Source organism: Astyanax mexicanus, chromosome 15, assembly GCF_023375975.1.
Source record: "Astyanax mexicanus isolate ESR-SI-001 chromosome 15, AstMex3_surface, whole genome shotgun sequence".
NCBI lineage: Eukaryota > Metazoa > Chordata > Actinopteri > Characiformes > Acestrorhamphidae > Astyanax > Astyanax mexicanus.
In genome coordinates, this window is record NC_064422.1 from 40354892 (window position 1) to 40376373 (window position 21482).

Consider the following 21482-nt stretch of genomic DNA (forward strand, 5'->3'; position numbering starts at 1 on the left):
ACATACATGTATATACATAGATTTCGCATAGCCTGCCTCCTGGCGCCGGCTGCTACACTATGCGGACTCTATGTACATACATTTGTATGACACTACGAGTACCAATTTGTTGGTACAATTGAAGGTCTGTGTGGGTTAGTTATCAGCAGAGGCTAAATGTGCTGCTGCTCTTCTTCTCAGCCCAACAACATCCAGCAATTTCAGGGCTTATCTGCTTCCACAGCTCTGCTGCAGCGAGCATCAGCATCAGCTTTAAACTGAGGTTTGATGTGTCCTAATTCAGATGTCTTCCCGACACCCCCGCCCTCCTCCAGCCATTGGACACACTGCAGCATTCATTCTCTTCATCCTGCTCTTTCTCACTCGCTCTCTCTCTCTCTCTCTCTCTCTCTCTCTCTCTCTCTCTCTGGATAATGAGATTAAGCAGTGGGTTTCTGACAGTGTTCCTGTCGGGGCCCGGCTCCCCCGTGCTGCGCTGATGGCCCGCGTGGGGGTCCGCGTGGGCCGCTCAGGCAGGCCGAGTGATCCGAGGTGGAATTATAAAACAGGAACATTCAGCATGCTGACTCTCCGCGGTGCAGCGCGTCCGCAGAGCCTGACCCGGTGTTTCAGTTCCGGCCCCTCCGGACCTGATTTTTACTCTGTGAAATGGATGATCCTGATGGATTCATTGAAATTGAATGTGTTACACAGTCTATATTCTGCTTTATGTACAGACTAGGACTGAGTATCGCTTTAAAATGATCCTTTTTTCTATACCTTTTTTCTAAATTGTAACCAAAAAAAATACTAAAAGCGATAAAATAACAATATTCTCACACGACATTTTGGAACATTTTGGAACAAACAAACACTAAGCATTTTGTTTGTGGTGCTTTATTAAAAAAAACAAAAAACACAGCATTACTTCAACTGCTTAAACTATAAATATTTTTTCCTAAACATATTGTGAGCGAGAGAGAGTGAAAAAGCGCAAGAGAGAGAGAGGGAGTGAGTGAGAGACAGCGCGAGAGAGAGCAAGTGAGCGAGAGACCGAGCAAGCAAGAGAGTGAGCGAGAGACAGTGTGAGAGAAAGAGTGAGAGACAGTGCGAGTGAGTGAGCGAGAGACAGTGTGAGAGAGAGTGAGAGACAGTGTGAGAGAGAGTGAGAGAAAGCGAGAAGAAATGAGTAAGCGAGACAGAGAGAGGGAGTGAGTGAGGGACAGTGCGAGAGAGAGCATGTGAGCGAGAGACCGAGCAAGCAAGAAAGTGAGCGAGAGACAGTGTGAGAGAGAGTGAGAGACAGCGAGGGAGTGAGAGAAAGCAAGAGATAGTGTGGGAAAAAGAGTGAGAGACAGCACGAGTGAGCGAGAGACAGCTCAAAAGAAAGCAAGTGAGTGAGAGACGGCACAATAGAGTGAGTGAGCAAGAGACAGTGTGAGAAAGAGCGAGAGACAGTGCAGGAGAGAGTGAATGCGCAAAGACAGTGCAAGAGAGCAAGTGAGTGAAAGACAACGCGTGAGAGTGAGTGAGTGGGAGACAGCGTGAGTGAGAGAGAGACAGTGAGTGAGAGACAGCACGAGTGAGTGAGTGAATGAATAAGAGCCAGTGCGAGAGACAGCGCGAGTGAGTAAGTAGTGAGAGACAGCACAATAAAGAGCGAGTGAGGAAGAGAGCACGAGTGACCGAGCGAGCGAGAGAGTGAATAAGCGAGAGACCGCGAGAGTGAGTGAGCGAGTGAGAGACACCGTGAGTGAGCGAGGAATTTACCTGAACACACCTCACTTCTAGACCACTACAAATATTGAGAGACGGTGCGAGAGAGAGAGACACTGTGCCGCCAAAATTGTCAAATTGCTTTTGGCGTCTGAGGTGCCTAGAGATTCCTATCCCTAGTGATGATGATGGTGATGATAATGTGTGTATGTTTGCTAATCGATGTGTGTTGGCATCTTCTTTTTGTAGTTTTGTTATCTGTGAAATTAAAATGAGAATTTTAAACTCCTGATGTATTTAAATAGGTATTGGATGGTATTAGAAAGTGAATAGTGATGCTGTGAGGTCGCTGCGATGGTTTAATCTCTCCCAGTCCATCAGCTGGAGTGATTGTGCCGGTGTACAGGTCCACTAATCTCTGATCTTGTGTGTGTGTGTGTGTGTGTGTGTTCTCTCCTCAGATTGACCTGGAGCCTGAGGGCAAAGTGTACGTCATCATCGACCTGTCAGGATCCTCCAGTGAAGGTAATATCTTGAAAGAAATGCACTGACACAGATTTGAGTTATTTCAGTAAAAAGAAGAAATACCACTCAAAGGGCACTATCTTGCACCCTACACAAGGTGCGTCACTATGCTCATTGCTATCTTACACCCCATCAACAGTCTCAAAACAGAGGGCTAAGAGTATTTTCACTTCTTGCTCCTGCGCTGTTAAAATAGCGTCAGAGTTTTGGAATAAATCGACACTGATGGGCGTGCTGATCTGAAAGTACAAACCCACAAATTGTATTATTTTTCCTGTTAAAAATGTATTCTTCGCACTATAATGCACCTCTGCTTATACATTAAATTTAGATTTCTAGATTTACACTTTACAAGTCTGGGTGAAGCAGCATTAGCATTAGCATTAGCGGCTAACCGCTAATGGTAGTAAATGCTACCCTACAGCACCACACTCAGGATCCCTATATTAGCTAGCGGTTCATCCCACGTAGCTCGTCTTATCACGGTAAACACACAACAGACTACAGGCCAATAATACTCACCTCTGAACGGTGAAAGAGCTAGCGCTTAGCGTGTTTAGCGGCTAATGCTAATACTGCTACAGTAGTCCTTGCTGGGGTTATAAAAAATATATACTTTTTTATTCAGCTACTGCAGTCTGTGCACACTTTGTTTATGGAGTCACAGTTATTGAAAGCACTGATTGGTCATTTAGCATAACTGACTAAAATGCTGTTCACTGTTATGTATGCACTGTTAAATAAGCACAAAGGATGATATCGCCATTTTATACAACAGTTAGTTCCGACCTCACAATCTGATTGGTTGAGAAGTGTTCTAGCCGTGATGATATTTAGGATAACATCACGGCCTTCTCACACTAAACTTGTATCACTCCGCCGACTCGTTGCCGAGTAACGGCGTATATACACACAGGACAGCTTAGAATCATCAACGGCATCAGCGGCAGCGTCAGCTTAGCACAGGCTAGCGCTCAAACACGGCACGCTCGCCCGCAGCGCTGGCTGTCTTTTGTGGAAAAAGGGAAGGAAAATCGCTCGGCTACTGCCATCTGACAGCCAGAATGCTAACTTAACCAGCCAGGCTAGGCTAAGCTAAGTTAATGCTGAACTAAAGCAAGCTACGCTAACCTAACCACAGTCCAGCCGGCTAGCTAAAACCAACACCACCCAGCAAAACAAGCAGAAATGCTCAAAAAATGTGCAGCGTTCACCTGAAGACGACTATTAGCGTTATTTCACGCTCCTAACGTTACCATCTTCACTTATTACCAATTTTGCTTTCAAGCTAACTTTCGTGGTGTTAGTCTGTATGAACCATACACTGTTTTGTAGTTAAGTTTCAGTTCTGTTACAGTTGTTGGAACTACTTTTTGGCGTAAGGCACAGTCCATATTAAAGCGCATTCATTCTGAATTTTTCAAAGTTCTTTGATTTATTTTCTTTATTCATTGTTTTAGTTTTAACGAATAACATCACAGCTGTGATGATCTACGACCGAATCACAGCTGTGATGTTATTCGTGATAACACACTCCCTCTTGAGTTCTATTGCTTAAATCAAATATTATCGAGGGCGTGTCCATTTAGCGTACATTTGCAAACTAAAACAATACAGTATATTGCAATATCTATATTTGGTCCCATCTCTAGTGTAGTATAAGACTAGGCTTAATCCCTGTCTGGGAAACTGTCCGTTAGCATTTTCCATACCTTTATTTCCTCAAGGCAAATTTCAGCCGTGTCATTTGCCCTGATGTTGGGTTGTAATTTGTTTGGGAATACATTTCACCTTCATTATTTCCTGCACTTTCTGATGCGTATACATACACAGCACAACAGGATGTATTGGTACTTCCTGTGCCAGCCTGACTAGAACAGAGTGTGCATGCCTGCACTGCGTGTCTCTGTGCGCGTTATCTGCAGGGAAATCCCACTCTTTTAAACGCGGAGAGTGTGTGTGTGTGTGTGTGTGTGGGCGCCGGAACTGTGAAGATCATAACGTCTGAGTTACCTGAAGAGTTCCCACACACCGGTGTAGCTGGTGAGTGCAGGTTCCCTGCGCTGCTCCGGAGCTAATCTGATGATTCACTTTTTTCTGTTAGTTCCAGCATATTGATGAAATCCTCGCCTGAACTCAGCAACTTCCCTCAGAAGCCCGTCCACTGAAACGCTAGGCTTATTATTACTGAGAAACGCTGATGAATCATAAAGTTACAAGTGGGAAGAAAGGAAAGCTCTGCATCTACTGACATGGGTTAATATACATCAATATAAAATTTCACTGTGTTATAAAAGGCTGTCGCTGGAGAGGTTGGCCGCTGTCTTGCTGGCCTAGTGTTTGGTTATATTCAGATTACAGGCAAATCTGTTGAGATGACTGTCTGTACTGTTATCTCCAAGTGACTTTGGTTGTGGTGAAACATACTTTATGATGGTGATAGAACTAACATGAATAGCTCCTCACTCTTCTGACTTGGGAACTCCTTTAATTCATTGCTTTAACATTATTTTAAAATGTTCTTCATTGTAGATTAATACTACATTCATTAAAACTACAGTGGCCTGAAAAAAATATATTTCTTTTGTTTCTGTATCTGTATTTTGTCATACTTACATTTTTCAAATTATCAAACAAACTCTAATATCAGACGAATATAATCAATAAGTAAATAGAAAAAGCACTTTTTTTATTTCTAATTTTTCCCATTTTCTCCCCAATTTAGCACAGCCAATTACCTAACCCACTCATTAGGACTCATATTGTGAAGTCAGCCTCCGCTTTTGGTGATGCAGCATTGCTGAGTAGCATCACAGAGCTAACACTCGGAGGAAAGCGCAGCGACTTTGTTCCGATACATCAGCTCACAGACGCCCTGTGGTTCTATAGCTGCGGACATCACCCTTTAGTGATGTGGGGAGAGAGCGCCATCTACCCACCCTGAGGGAGCAGGGCCAATTTTGCTCCCTCTGAGCGCCGGAAGCTTGATGGCAAAGCTGCATGAGTGGGGGTTCGAACCTGCGACCTCCCGCTCATAGTGGCAGCGCCTTAGACCGCTGGACCACTTGGCGCCCCAGAACAAGCACTTTTTAAATGATGACCTGTAGAATCAAGAACTTAAACACTTAAATAGAATCTGTCTGACACCATGAAGCAGATAAAAGATCTCAAAAAGCAACACATTATACAGAGATCTGAAGAAAACATTCAAAAACAGATGAGAAAACAAAGTCATTGATCGTCTATCAGTCTGGAAAAGGTTATAAACCCATTTCTAAAGCTTTCAGACTCCAGAGAACCACAGTGATTCACTATTATTCACTAATGAAAAATGGAACACTGGTGAACCTTCCCAGGAGTGGCTGGCCAACCATAATTACTCCAAAAGGGCATGAACAACTCATCCAGGAGATCCCAAAAGAACCCAGAACAACATTTAAAAAACTACAGGTTTCACTTCAGGCCTCAGTTAAGATCAGTGTAAATGATTCAATGATAAGAATAAAGAGACTTGGTGAAAATGGTCTCAATTTGGAGAGTTCCAAGATAAAAACACATCGCTAGATTGGTTTGGATAGATTTTTTTTCCTTTAATAAGAGAACAATTATCATTTAAAAAGTGTTTTTTTATATTTAATTTGGTTATGTTTGTCTAATAAAGTTTTTTTGAAAATCTGAAAAATATCAGTATAACAAAAAAGACAAAACAAAAACAAAATAAATCTGTGGGGGGCAAATACTTTTCCAAGCCACTGTATGGAAAAAAAAAAAAAAAACATATGGGATTATTTAGTAAACCGAAAAGTGTTAAACTAATCAGAATATATTTTACATTTTAGATTCTTCCAAGTAGCACCTCTTGCTTAGATTAGACAGATTTTCACATATTGGCTGGTCAGTTTTATGAAGTAGAGTCACCTGGAATTCAGGCTTTCAGTTAACAGCTGTGCTGAACTCATCAAGAGTTAATTACTTGAATTTCTTGTCTCTTAATAAAGTGTTTAAAAGCATCAGTTGTAATGTAGTGAAGAGGTAGAGTTACAGGTACACAAGAACTACTTAATTAAGTAAAGAAAAAGATACTTTAAGAAAAAAGGAAGGTCATTTAATCTGAAAAGAAGAATTTTTAGAACTTCGAAAGTTTTCTCAAATGCAGTTGCAAAGACCATCAAAAACGTTATGATGAAACTGGCCCTCATCAGGATAGCCCAGGAAACGAAGAGCAAGAGTTACCTCTGTTGCACAGGAGTTACCAGAAACCTCAGAAACCGCAAGTTTTGCAGCAGCACCAAATGCTTTGGATTGTTTAACACTTCATGATCAAATCACTTTATTACCCTGGTGAAAAAAGTATACTTAATTGTACTTAAAACATATTGAGAAATGTCTAAGTATGCTGTAAATATACTAACAGATTTATGTACTTATTAAAATATCTTAAAAGTACATTAATATTATGCTTTCATCAAATGTTTAAAAGTAAATTTCGATCATACTTTTTAAAAAGTACAATATAGTGTATTTAAAAAAAATAGAATACTATGAAGTACACTTTTAGTTTAATGTAATTTAATACACTTCTAAAATACTTATTTCCAAATATACTTTTGTTTTTTTAGCAAAGTTAAGCTGTTAAAAACAGCTGTTACAGTAGTTCACTTAAAGTACAATGTATCATTTTATTTTTTAGAAAGTAAATTAAATGAATACATTGGTAAAATGTTATTTAGGAATAACATTAATATAACAGTTAAAATGTATTTCAATGCTCTGTAATTATAATAAGGAAAATATAAATATAAATAAATTATAGGAAACAGTGTTTAAAAAACACATTTAAATATCAAATAAAAATGTAAAGTAAATGTACATTTGTAACATGCAAGTTATAGTACAGTATATTAAAATATATATTTTTTATATCCAACGAAGTATACTAGAAGTAGAAGTGTGCGACTTACAAAAGACAGGAACAAGAAGCATATTTGTTCTCTAATGTAAATATAGATCACATATATTTAACATCTATTCTTAGTACATTTCTACTAATATACCTGGTGTATAATATAATAGTGATACAGTTGTAATACTCATTATTATTATTATCATTTTACTGTAAGCATATTTAAAATATGGGGTTACATACATGAAGTAGTTTAAATGTTTAAATGTCACTTAAGTTAAGTATATTTAAAGTAGTTCCATTTTAGTACAGTTAATTACACTTAGCACAATTTAAGTAAGACTTTTGTACTATTTTTATACTGTAATTAAAGTATAATAAGTACAAAAAAAGGTTTTTTTTCCATATACTGATTAATAATAACGTCCATTAATTGTCTGATTAGTCGATAGTGTAATTAATTAATAACGTAATTAATAAATTTGAGTATTTTTCTTTTTTTATGAGGTGCGGCCCATTCTTTACACAATAGTGTTAAACACACACACAAACACACACACACACACACACAAATAGCCCAGTGTGCCAACCAGCTGGTATAATAAGCCCTGTGAATTCCAGAGGATGCTGGCACAAAAATTAGCAGACACAAAACAACAAACAGAAACACACACACACACTTACACACACACACACACACGCACACAGACACACAGATGGTCGATTAGTGTGTAAATGATAGTGGTGGTGGTGGTGGTGTCTGGTTGACGCTGTAATCACAGCCCCCTGCTGGGGGATGTTGGTAAATAATTGTGTTTTAATTCTAGCGTGTCTGCGCCGCGATGCAAACAGCCAATCAGCGCTAATGCACGAGTGCTGCCCGGTGGTGTGTGTGTGTCTGTGTGTGTGTGTGTGTGCGCGCACAGTGGCGGGGTCACCTGGTCGCAGGGGTCCGTAATGAAAGTGCAGCATCTTTTCACAGCTCATTTTAGTGGGCTTATGTCCACAGCGCTGCACTAAGCCCGGGCCGTAAGCCCTCCGCCGCGTTCCCAGAAAACGGCTTCAAGGTGATTGTGCTCAGTGTGCTCACTGTGCTCAGTGTGTTCACACACTCATTGATTTCTGGTTAATTTGCTCCATCGACCCAGAGCACTGTGCCTGCTTCGGCTGGCCGGGTCGAGCTCACGTGGGCCACAGCATGCCCCGGCACCATCGCCCGCCTCCCGCCAAGCACACAGTGCAGCTGCAGACCAATGGAGTGGCAGCTTTCATGACCATGTGCCATACATGCAGCCTGTACATTCAGTCGGATTGTGTGTGTGAGTGTGTGTGTGTGTGTGTGTATTGCTGTAGGCTAATATACTGTAACCTTCATGGGGGGGTTGTACTACAAGGTTAAACCAGCTTTATGAAACATTTCAGACACTGAATTTAAAATGAGAATGAAAAAAAAAAATGATGTCATTACAATATACAATTATACCAATAAACAATAATAATAATTGGATAATATACATCTTCAGTTTCTGAATCAGTTTCTCTGATTAAACATATATCTATTTATAGATATATGTTTGAGTAAAATAAACATTGTTGTTTTATTCTTTAAACTATAAACATTTCTCCCAAATTCCAAATAAAAATATTGTCATTCAGAGCATTTATTTGCAGAAAATGAAAAATATCTAAAATAACAAAAAAAGAGAAAGAAGCAGAGCTTTCAGACCTCAAATAATGCAAAGAAAGCAAGTTCTTAATCATCAATCAAGTTTTAACAGTTCAGAAATCAATATTTGGTGGAATAACCCTGGTGGTTTTTAATCACAGTTTTTATTCATCTTGGCATCATGTTCTCCTCCACCAGTCTTACACACTGCTTTTGGATAACTTTATGCTGCTTTACTCCTGGTGCAAAAAATCAAGCAGTTGAGCTTTGTTAACTTCCAGTTCAGTCCAGTGGTACCTGTTGTGTGCTTATACTGCCAGCTCTGTAATTACTCATTAATTAAAGGATTTGTGCACTATCTAATCAAGGCCGATCAGGAGCACTGAAGTGTTGGGGGGGGGGGGGGGGAAGGGAAAAATATTGGAAAGGGAAGTAATGTGATTAGAGGAAGCGTCACGTTACAAAATGAACCAGTCATGTAACCCCACACGCAGCACAGGGAGCGGATAGGCTCCAGGAGGAACTAAGATTGATACTTTGAACTGTTCGCTGGCTCAAAAGAAGCTATCTATGCTTTTGTATTTCCACTTGGGTCTTAAGCACCAAAAACAACATTCATTCAACCATTTTCTGTGAATCAGCTGAAAGAATTTTCATGGTATCATGTGCTTCTATGAGCTGTTTGGAGGCTCCGTTATTGTGACATCACTATAAGAAAACCTCAGTAGAACAACCCTGGCTCCACCCCTCACCTGTCAATCCCCACCAGAGCCCCACCCACTAGATCATTTGAAGATTTGCCATTTCTGTCTGCTGGCTGAGAACCTCAGACAGTACACAGCAGGATTAGCTAGCAGACTTCTTCTGAGGGAGGAATCTGTATCTATTATCTGTGTCCATTGATGTGTATGTACTTTCAAATAATACATTTTGTGCTTCTGTCACAGTTAAGTATGAACTAGCTTGTTCATGTTTTGCCATTAAATGCAAACTAACACAAACGTGGAAAATGCACAGCATAAACATGGAGTGGTGCCAGCAGGAGCTAATTTGCATAAAAGTGACAGAGCACTTAAACGGCTCATTCTGAAAGGTACTGAGCAGAGCTGGTGAGATATCTTTTTTATGTGAGAGTGATTTTGTGCAAAGAACTTAATGAACATGAACAGCTTGTGTAAAAAGCAGGTATAATGTGTCGCCCGCGGCGATCTCAACTAGGTTACGACCTTTGACCTTTGCCCCTTAGCCACAGAAGTAGGTGCGTCATCTAAGCGAAGAGAGAAGAGGAAAGAAATAGCCGTTCTTTTTCTGTTTCCACAGACAGACCCAATCAATGACACACACATACATACACACACACACACACACACTTGCGCATACACTCGCACACACACACACACGGACATGGACACAGGAGAAACTCTCCAGCACTGTGAGGGGGAGTTGAGCTATTTTCAGTGATGCCTCTAGCTACACGCTCCTGAATAGCTCAGACACTGCAGCTCCCCACAATCCCTGCACAATTACCCACAATTCCACCTGCCTGCTCCTCTCCTGCTGTACAGTGGTGAAGGTTCAGCAACGCAGTTTTAATCCTGATTCAGAAGTCTGCTGACTTCGCCGCCCTCCAACCCTCACATGTTCGTATGTGGAAGGATGCCTGGAATGATGAGAACATCTTCCTTTCCACTGAGAAAAAATATATAAAAAATATATAAAAAATATATAAAAAACTCAAGTCTAAAGCATTTTGCAGAAGAATTATGGTAAAAAAAAAAAAAAACATGCACACACATACACACCCACACACCAACACACAAACAATATATAAACACTATATTATATTACAGCAACAAGAATACATTCATGCCTAAAATAATATACTGTAACTAGAATGGGGCATTACCTAAAGAAAAAAAATAGAAAAATGTTTAGCTTATGTGGTTGCTATGGTGTTGCTAGGGTGTTCTGTAGGGTTGTTAAAATATATTTCACATAGTTGCTGAGGTGCTCCAGATTTTTTAGAATGATGGTTCCTGTGGTATTTCACATGGTTGCTAAGGTGTTGCTTAATGGGTTCTGTAGGGTTGTTAAAATATATTTCACATGGTTGCTGAGGTGCTCCATATTTTTGGCATGGTGGTTCCTGTGGTATTTCACATGGTTGCTAAGTTGTTGCTTAATGAGTTTTCTAGGATTGGTAAAATGTATTTAACATGGTTGCTGAGGTGCTCCAGATTTTTGGCATGGTGGTTCCTGTGGTATTTCACATGGTTGCTAAGTTGTTGCTTAATGAGTTTTCTAGGATTGGTAAAATGTATTTAACATGGTTGCTGAGGTGCTCCAGATTTTTGGCATGGTGGTTCCTGTGGCATTTCACCTGGTTGCTAAGTTGTTGCTTAATGGGGTTTGTAGGGTTGTTAAAAGATAATTCACATGGTTGCTAAGTTATGGTGTTGCTAAATAGGTTTTGTAGGGTTGTTAAAATATATTTCACATGGTTGCTGAGGTGCTCCAGATTTTTGGCATGGTGGTTCCTGTGGTATTTCACATGGTTGCTAAGTTGTTGCTTAATGAGTTTTCTAGGATTGGTAAAATGTATTTAACATGGTTGCTGAGGTGCTCCAGATTTTTGGCATGGTGGTTCCTGTGGTATTTCACATGGTTGCTAAGTTGTTCCTAAATGGGTTCTGTTGGGTTGTTAAAATATATTTCACGTGGTTGCTGAGATGCTCCAGATTTTTGCCATGGTGGTTCCTGTGGTATTTTACATGGTTGCTAAGGTGTTACTAAATAGGTTTTGTAGGGTTGTTAAAATATAATTTGCATGGTTGCTGTGGTGCTCCAGATATTTGGCATGGTGGTTCCTGTGGTATTTCACATGGTTGTTAAGTTATGGTGTTGCTAAATAAGTTCTGTAGGGTTGTTAAAATATATTTCACATGGTTGCTGAGGTGCTCCAGATTTTTTGGCATGGTGGTTCCTGTGGTATTTCACATGGTTGTTAAGTTATGGTGTTGCTAAATAAGTTCTGTAGGGTTGTTAAAATATATTTCACATGGTTGCTGAGGTGCTCCAGATTTTTGACATGGTGATTCCTGTGGTATTTCACATGGTTGCTTAGTTGTTGCTTAATGGGTTTTCTAGGATTGGTAAAATGTATTTAACATGGTTGCTGAGGTGCTTCAGAGTTTTGGCATGGTGGTTCCTGTGGTATTTTACATGGTTGCTAAGGTGTTGCTAAATAGGTTTTGTAGGGTTGTTAAAATATAATTTGCATGGTTGCTTTGGTGCTCCAGATATTTGGCATGGTGGTTCCTGTGGTATTTCACATGGTTGCTAAGTTGTTGCTTAATGGGTTTTCTAGGATTGGTAAAATGTATTTAACATGGTTGCTGAGGTGCTCCAGATTTTTGGCATGGTGGTTCCTGTGGTATTTCACATGGTTGCTAAGTTGTTGCTTAATGGGTTTTGTAGGGTTGTTAAAATATATTTTACATGGTTGCTGAGGTGCTTCAGATTTTTGGCATGGTGGTTCCTGTGGTATTTCACATGGTTGCTAAGTTAGGGTGTTGCTAAATAGGTTTTGTAGGGTTGTTAAAATATATTTCACATAGTTGCTGAGGTGCTTCAGATTTTCGGCATGGTGGTTCCTGTGGTATTTCACATGGTTGCTAAGTTGTTGCTTGTAAAGTTATATCTGACAAGGTTAATATATTTATAGGGGGTTTGTTCTGGCAACATTTAATAATATATATATATATAGTATTAACATAGGCTTAAGAGAATTGGTTGTAGTAAATCATTTATAGTCAAAAACTTACCAATATACATACACTTATCGGCTTTCATGATTAATTACTAGTGATTCATTTAATTATTTTAATATATATTTAATATATATTTAATAACGATTTGATGCCACTTATATAAATTCAGTTTTACCAATCTTGCTTTCGTTTATTACATACACTCTTAATCATTCTACCCTGAGCAGTGTGTGTGTGTGTGTGTGTGTGTGTGTGTGTGTTGATGACATCACAGGGCTATTTATGCCGTTCTCCGCCTCTCACGGTTGCTGCAGAATCACTCAGTTCACTCAGTGGTTAATTAACCCACCCATGCTCCGCCCACACACACATTCTTTCAGAGCTACTGTTGTGATGCTGGGCAGGCTGTGGAGAACACTGACGAAAATACATCATTATATGAACCTCAGCAACAAGTTCTGGTCCAAATACTCATATTTCATGATTATTATTGTTATTATATATATATATATATATATATATATATATATATATATATATATATATATATATATATATATATATATATTTTTTTTTTTTTGTTAATTAGCTTTCTTTTACAAATTAATAAGGATAATAATAATTTGTATTTTTAAATATTTTTTTCTTTTTCAGAGCTAGGGGTACTGCTGTGGGGGTTGGTATGGTATTTTACATGGTTGCTAAGGTGTTGCTATGGTGGTTCGTGTGGTATTTCAAATAGTTGCTAAGAGCATACAAACAAGATGGAAAAAAATATGCTTGCTAAGGTATTGTTGTGGGGATTGGTATAGTATTTCACATGGTTGCTAAGGTGTTGCAATGGTGGATTGTGTGGTATTTCATGTGGTTGCTAAGAGCATACAAAAAAAAATCAATAACACCATAATACAGTGCCCTGTATTAATTAAATTTATGATGGCGATATTTCATATGCTTGCTAAGGTATTGCTGTGGGGGTTGGTATGGTATTTCACATGGTTGCTAAGGTGTTGCTATGGTGGTTTGTGTGGTATTTTACGTGGTTGCTAAAAGCATGCAAACAAGATGAAATAAACATTAGAAATTTATATAATCTAAATCCATTGTCCTGTATTAATGATATTTATGATGGTGATATTTCACGTGCATGCTAAGGTATTGCTGTGGGGGTTGATATAGTATTTCACATGGTTGCTATGAAGTTGCTATAGTGGTTTGTGTGGTATTTTACGTGGTTGCTAAAAGCATACAAACAAGATGAAATAAAAATTAGAAATCAATATAATCTAAATCCATTGTCCTGTATTAATGATATTTATTATGGCGATATTTCATATGCTTGCTAAAGTATTGCTGTGGGGGTTGATATAGTATTTCACATGGTTGCTATGACGTTGCTATAGTGGTTTGTGTGGTATTTCACGTGGTTGCATCATTCAGAGGTGAGTACTATCGGCCTGTAGCCCGCTGCTAACCCCGGCTGGCACTGCTGGAGCAGCATTAGCGTTAGCCACTAACCGCACTAAGCACTAGCTCTTTTGCCATTCAGAAATGAGTATTATTGGTCTGTAGCCTGCTGTTAATTCCAGCTAGCACTGCTGGAGCAGCATTAGCATTAGCCGCTAACAATGCTAAGAGCTAGCTCTTTCCGCGCTCAGAGGCGAGTATATCGAACTGTTGCCTGCTGCTAACCCCGACTGGCACTGCTGGAGCAGCATTAGCATTAGCCGCTAACAATGCTAAGCGCTAGCTCTTTCGGCGCTCAGATTCGAGTATATCGAACTGTTGCCTGCTGCTGACCCCGACTGGCACTGCTGGAGCAGCATTAGCATTAGCTGCTAACTGTGCTAAGTGCTAGCTCTTTTGCCGTTCAGAGGCGAGTATATCAGACTGTAGCCTGCTGCCAACCCTGGCTGGCACTGCTGGAGCAGCATTAGCGTTAGCCACTAACCGCACAAAGCTCTAGCTCTTTTGCCATTCAGCAATTAGTATTATTGGTCTGTAGCCTGCTGTTAACTCCAGCTAGCACTGCTGGAGCAGCGTTAGCATTAGCCGCTAACAATGCTAAGCGCTTTCGGCGCTCAGAGGCGAGTATATCAGCCTGCAGCCCACTGCTAACCCCGGCTGGCACTGCTGGAGCATCATTAGCGTTGGCCAATAACCGCACTAAGCGCTAGCGCTTTTGCCATTCAGAAATTAGTATTATTGGTCTGTAGCACTGCTGGAGCAGCATTAGCGTTACCCGCTAACCATGCTAAGTGCTAGCTCTCTACTTTAAAAGAAAAAGTTTTTTTTTAAGAATGACACTTTTGTTTACTTAGCTTAGCTTTACTTAGCGGCGAGACCTGCTAAATTAGAAGGGAAACATGGTGACGCCCCTATTCCTTACTAGTGTCACATAATGCGCCTTATTGTCTGTTGTGTCTTATGTATGAAAATTGATCCGAAAATAGACATTTATTAATAGTGCACCTTATAATCTGGTGCGCCTTATAGTGTGAAAAATACATTATGTATGAAATGTAAACTATGCAACTGTGCAACTATGCTGCGACACAAAAGACATGTTATATTGATATTGACCCAGTAGTGTTTCACGTCCACCATCCACTCACAGGGGTCACCAGGAAGAGGTCGGGACCCAGCTGTCCCACGTGACTGAGGTCCTTGTGCTATTTTTGGCCACGCCTCTGACAGGAACGGTCAGATACACCGCCTGTCTTTACTGTTCACTATTTATAGCTCGTCGCTCATCACACAAATGACTCACCTGCTTGTGAGCGGAGCGCTGAGCGGGATTAGAGTTATTAACTAATACTGACTGGATGTAGAGTGTGAGTGTGTGGAGTGCTGGAGTGTGTTGTTGAAGGACTGGAGTGTGTTCGTCTGTGATTTTATTTTGTATGTGTGTGTGTGTGTGCATGCATATGTGCATGAATGGAAACATTTGTGTCAGGTGCAGTTAGTTTGCTGACCAGGGTTTACTGTCTCAAAATAGCAGGTGAGACTGAGCCATGGATTATTGCACTCTCACACACAGTTCTACGCAAGTGTGAGAGTGTGTGTGTGTGTGTGTGTGTGTGTTGACCACTCACCAATAAAGCTGTAAAAATATATATAAAAAATATATATAATTTCTATTGATATTCTACTGAAGACACATTTATTGTGCATTGTTTAAATAGCAACTGTGCTTCTGAATACATACCTACACTGGGCATGGTGGTCTGGAAATGAGGTGTGTTCATTGCTATCTTTTCAACAAAGAACACAGATGCACCACTGACTGAATACAACCTAGACAGACCTCAACAATCAGATATTCACAAGCAGGCAGGTCAGTCAAGGTGTAACGCTGGCGCTGTTAAAATAGCAATCCGCCAAAGTTAAATGCCTTTAGAACAGCACAACCTGTACTTTTCCTGTCGTTATGATAGCAAAGACACACTGACACGCCCTAAATCAAGCTGCACAATGGACAATTGACAGTTTGCCTATAGATCTCTAAAGATAGTACCCTAGATGTTCAAAAACAAATATTTTTTGGACAAAATATTGATGTTGCAATATATCATTGGATTTTCTCTCTGCCTATTGGCTGTAATTCTGCAAAGATCCCGCCCACTGTCTCTCTCTCTTTCTGCCTCACCTGAACTTTCTCCCAGGGTTCATGTGTTCCCAACACGCCGAGGCTCTCGCCTCTTACCATGCAAATATATGCAAGGCCATGGCTGTGAGCGAGGGAGAGAGAGGTGGCGTTGGAGGGAGACTGATATTTTTAGCTTTTTTCTGTCTCTCTTTCTTTCTCTTTCTTTCTCTCTCTCTTTCCTTCACTTTTACTCCCTCTCTCTCTCTCTCTCTCTCTCTCTGTATATATATATATATATATATATATATATATATATATATATATATATATATATATTTCTCTCTCTTTCTTTTGCTTTTACTTCCTCTCTCTATCTCTCTATATATATTTTTCTCTCTCTCTCTGGCTATTACTCCCTTTCTCTATTACTCTCTCTATATTTTTTTTCTCTTTCGCTATCACTCCCTCTCTCTCTCTCTCTCTCACTATCACTCCCTCTCTCTTTATATATATTTTTTCTCTCTCTCTTTTACTCCCTCTATATCTCTCACTCTCTTTCTCTTTCTTGCTATTCCTCCCTCTCTCTATATATATCTTTTTCGCGCTATTACTTATTATTGCTCTTTCTTTCTCACTATTACTACCGCTCTCTCTATATATATATTTTTCTCTTTCACTATTACTCCCTCTCTTTCTCTTTCTTGCTTTTCCTCCCTCTCTCTATATTTATTTTTTTACTATTTCCCTCTCTCTATCTCTCTATATATATTTCTCTCTCTCTCTCTTGCTATTACTCCTTCTCTTTCTATCTTGCTATATGTATATATGTCTCTCTCTCTTTCTATTCCTTTCTCTCTCTCTCTCAATTACTCCCCCTCTTTCTATCTCTTTATATGTATATCTGTCTGTCTGTCTATCTAGGCGGGCTGGGTTGGTTGGGTTGGGACCTAGATGCTTGGTTAGGGGGTGTTGGGTTCAGAAGGACTGGTCTTTGGGGGGCTGGTTTCTAGAGGCTTGGTTTGGATGGATGGGGGGTTTTGGATGGGCTTGGTTTTGGGGGGCCGGGTCAGGGTCTGGTTTCGGGGGTCTGGATTGGTGGGGCCATGATCCGGGGTCCATGTTTCGGGGGGGTTTGGTGGGGGGAAGCTGCAGGCTGGTTTATAGTCGGTACCTGTGTTTGTTCAGCAGGGTGGCCCGGTCGCTCAGATCATTTAGATTGCGGGGGTCGCCATGGAAACCAGCCTGTGAGCTCACAGGTTTCGAGGGACAGAGAAAGAGCAAGGTCTGTAGAGAGAGAGAGAGAGAGAGAGAGAGAGAGAGAGACAGAGAAAGAGAGGGAGGGATGGAAGTGCGAGAGAGACATGATGCACGAGTATGAAAATGGTTCGGAGTCTGTTTCCAGCACTGTGTACTGCAATGCTGCCTCAAGGTCCAGTCAAATATAGAGCTGCATAGTATGGATGGGAAATATATGGCAAATACATAGTATAACAGTATTTAAATATATTTTCACTGTACACTACTGCATATTCATCCCTATACTTGAGATCTCAATCAAAACTATTTAAATAGTCTCCTATATTGATTACTGTCACACCAGGAACCAAATACGCTCCAATACTCCTGCACCTGTGTCTACCAGCAATCTCCCATGTCTGGACTCCATTGTCCAGAATGCACCATACACTGACATTACTCATTCACCCAGACCACAATCACCAGAATTGATTTCACCTGTTACACGCACTATATACACCACTGCACTTCACTTAAACCTTTCCAGGTATTTGATCTGCTTCTGTCTTTCACGTCGTTTATTCTGTGTATGAGCTTTTTGATATAACTGTTATGATTTTGTCTTGCTCTCTAATATTGGACTAGACTGTCTCACCCTTTTTGATATGTTCAATGTCTTTCATTTTGACCTTGATATGTTCAATGCCTTGGGGGTTTTGACCTTATCTGTTGTTGACAACAATTTTGGATTGTCCCTTTTTTTTTTAGCAAATTCAAATAGTATATTGGATTTTTGGATTTTAATATATCTATGCTCATCTCATCCCTAGCCCTGACAAGTACAGTGACTTTTATTTAATATATACTGCAATTCATCTAATTAAAGTTGTCCTCAAGCATCTACAGGGGTTGGATAATGAAACTGAAACACCTGGTTTTAGACCACAATAATTTATTGACAGTTCTGATGGAAACAGGAGAGTTGAGGTGCACATTGAATTCTGCCGTGATTTGATCAGCCGTGGTTTTATTGGAGTTTTTTTAATACAATCCGGGTTAGCACCCGAACATCCCTTTCAGACAGCTTCCTCTTACAGAGTCCACAGTTAATCCTGTTGGATGTGGTTGGTCCTTCTTGTTGGTGATATGCTGACATTACCCTGAATACTGTGGCTCTCGATGCATCACAAAGACTTGCTGTCTTGGTCACAGATGCTCCAGCAAGACGTGCTCGAACAATTTGCCCTCTTTTGAACTCTGGTATGTCTCCCATAATGTTGTGTGCATTGCAATATTTTGAGCAGAACTGTGCTCTTACCCTGCTAATGTACCCAACAATGTATCAGTCCAAAAAAAACATTTAGATTAATTGATAATTTAGTCAGAGATGAAATGACAATGCGAAAAATAACAAATGATTAACAAAATATTAGGAAGAATAAATAAATCCATAATATACTAAATGATATTCAAATAAAATACAATAAAAATAATTAAATGAACATATAGATACAGCGCTACAGTCTACTGCCTATTCTAGTACTTTGTGTGTTTGTGTGTGTGTTCAGAAGGGTTGTCATTTTTCCTTTTGTACTCTAATCTGCAGGAAGAGAATGTGTGTGTGTGTGTGTGTGTTTGTGTGTGTAAAAGAGAGAAAGAGAGAGGATCATTTGCCAGATGGCTAGTTAGATAACATCTCAGCCATCCCCAGACTGTCCTGTGAGTGTGTGTAAATGTGTGTGTGTGTGTGTGTGTGTAAATGTGTATGAGAGAGAGAAAGAGGGAGAGAGAAGGAGAGAGGGAGGGAGGATGTCTCCCTCTAAACTCTCCTGTGACCCCTTCCAAAAGACTGAGGAAATCCATATAGGAATAAAAGCTCTGTTTTAGTCCTCCTCTCTTCCTCTCCACCTCCGCTATTATCATCCTCTCATTCTCCACCTCCTCCATCATCTCTCCTTCCATCACTCTCTCTCTCTTTCTCTCTGAAGCAGAGGTGGCATACCCCGGTTATTGTCATTTAGAGCATTTATTTGCAGAAAATGAGAAATGGCTGAAATAACAAAAAAGAAGCTTTCAGACCTCAAATAATGCAAAGAAAACAAGTTCATATTCATAAAGAGTTTTAAGAGTTCAGAAATGAATATTTGGTGGAATAACCCTGGTTTTAATCACAGTTTTTTTCATGCATCTTGGCATCATGCTCTCCTCCACCGGTCTTACACACTGCTTTTGAATAACTTTAAGCCTTTACTCCTGGTGCAAAAATTCATGGCTTGTGATCATCCGTCTTCCCCTTGATTATATTCCAGAGGTTTTTAATTTGGCGAAATCAAAGAAACTAATCGTTTTTAAGTGGTCTCTAGCTTTATATAACCTATTAATGGTGGCAAAGCTTAGAAGACAAAAACACACCTTTAACACAGCTATAACTAATCAGCAATGTTATTGTTAAAGTTAAATTCAAATTGATGCGACACTAGTAAAGAACAGGGGTGTCGCAATTCAGCAGGTCTCACTGCTGGGTGGTTAAGTTAAGTAAAGCTAAGTTAAGTAAACAAAACTGTAAAAACATTTTCTTTCAAAGTCAAACGAGCGCTTGATGTTAATCTACATCGATTTCTCTCCTGAAAACCGTTTATTTGGGTGAATAAAGCGTTTCTGTTTATTTACAGTAAGCTTAGATTTTCAGATTTCCACTAAGGCTAGCTGTGGTTAGCGGCTAATTTTGCTCGACAGCCCTACACTGAGGAACCCTGAGTGTTCCCATAAGCCAGGGTGATATTAGCTAGCGGTTGGTCCCAGGTAGCTTGTTTTAACATGGTAAAGACTAAGACTGAAGTCCAATATACTCAGCTCTGAACAGTAAAAGAGCCAGTGCTTAGCATGGTTAGCTGCTAGTGCTAATGCTACTTCAGTGACAAATAAGTCAAAAGTCATATTAGTAATATTTTTGGTGATAAATTAAAACCACCAGTCATTTAATTTTGGTGCACCCCTAATATATATGAATGATAAAATAGGCAGTTGTACAGTAATTATAGCCAGCCTATGAACATTAACATCTGCTATGTGTAACTGTACAGTTTCCACTGCATAGTAACAAGTAGCCTGTCAGCTGTCACCTTGTTATACAGCTTATGTTAATTTATTATTTAATTTTGTACTACTGCTTTGTGTTTTTTATTTCCTGATCCATCTTAAATGGGTCATTCAGACACTGAATTAAAACAATTTGTGCTTAGGTTTTTGGCTCCTTTTAAAATTGGACATAAGCTGTTTAAAAATCTAGTTCATATAGTACTAGTCAAAAATTTGGACACACCTTCTCATTCAATTTTTATTTTTATACATTGTAAATGAATACCGAAGTCATCTAGTCTACAAATAAACACATAAGGAATCATGTAGTAACTTAAATGTGTTAAACAAACCAAAATACCTTGTGAAGAAGCATTTGGATGCTCTTATCAGGGGAGCTGTTAACTTGTAGTTTACAAGCCAGTAACTCTAATGTTCTGTCCCAACTGAACGTGAAACTGGCTGAAGCTATTCAGTTAGACCAGGGGTCCTCAAACTTTTAAACTAAAGGGCCAGCTCACTGTTCTTCAGTCTTCTGGGGGGCCGGACTAAAAATAAACATTAAAAACTATTTATCATGTGATACTGGTTGCATAATATATGCTATATGTGTAATTCACAATGCAGACATTTTAATGATTTATTAAGTAATAATTTCCATTATCCTACCTCATACAGTGCTTTTCCATAAGTTAATGTGAACTGTGAGCCTGCTTCTGGCTGACAAGACTGTCAATGTCAGGTTCCATGTTTGTTACTCTGTGTAGTGGGAAAATGGCAGAATTTTTTCTCCTTCACATGTTTAAGGAGGAGACCCAGTTTTACTTCAAAGCGCACCATCCGTGGTAACACTCACTAATTTAGCCCAGTCCAGATCTAAATCCGCCACCGTTTGGTGAACTTTCCTGTAGATGTCCTCTCCTGTTGTCGTTCCCTTGATGCTTTGTAGTCCAGCAAGCTCCTCTGTGACTTCGAACTTATCATTAGTTCCGCGGATGAAAATCAACAGTTGCGCCGTGT

At 39.8% G+C, this 21482-nt stretch overlaps 1 protein-coding gene across 1 annotated transcript in view; it reads left to right on the forward strand.

Moving 5' to 3' along the window:
• Positions 1-21482, forward strand: part of prkcea (protein kinase C, epsilon a) — a 152450-nt gene that overhangs the window by 41243 nt on the left and 89725 nt on the right. The window contains exon 2 of the mRNA XM_022670334.2: positions 2157-2220. Within this exon, the coding sequence (XP_022526055.2) occupies positions 2157-2220 (64 nt within the window). The remainder of the gene's footprint in view (positions 1-2156; positions 2221-21482) is intronic.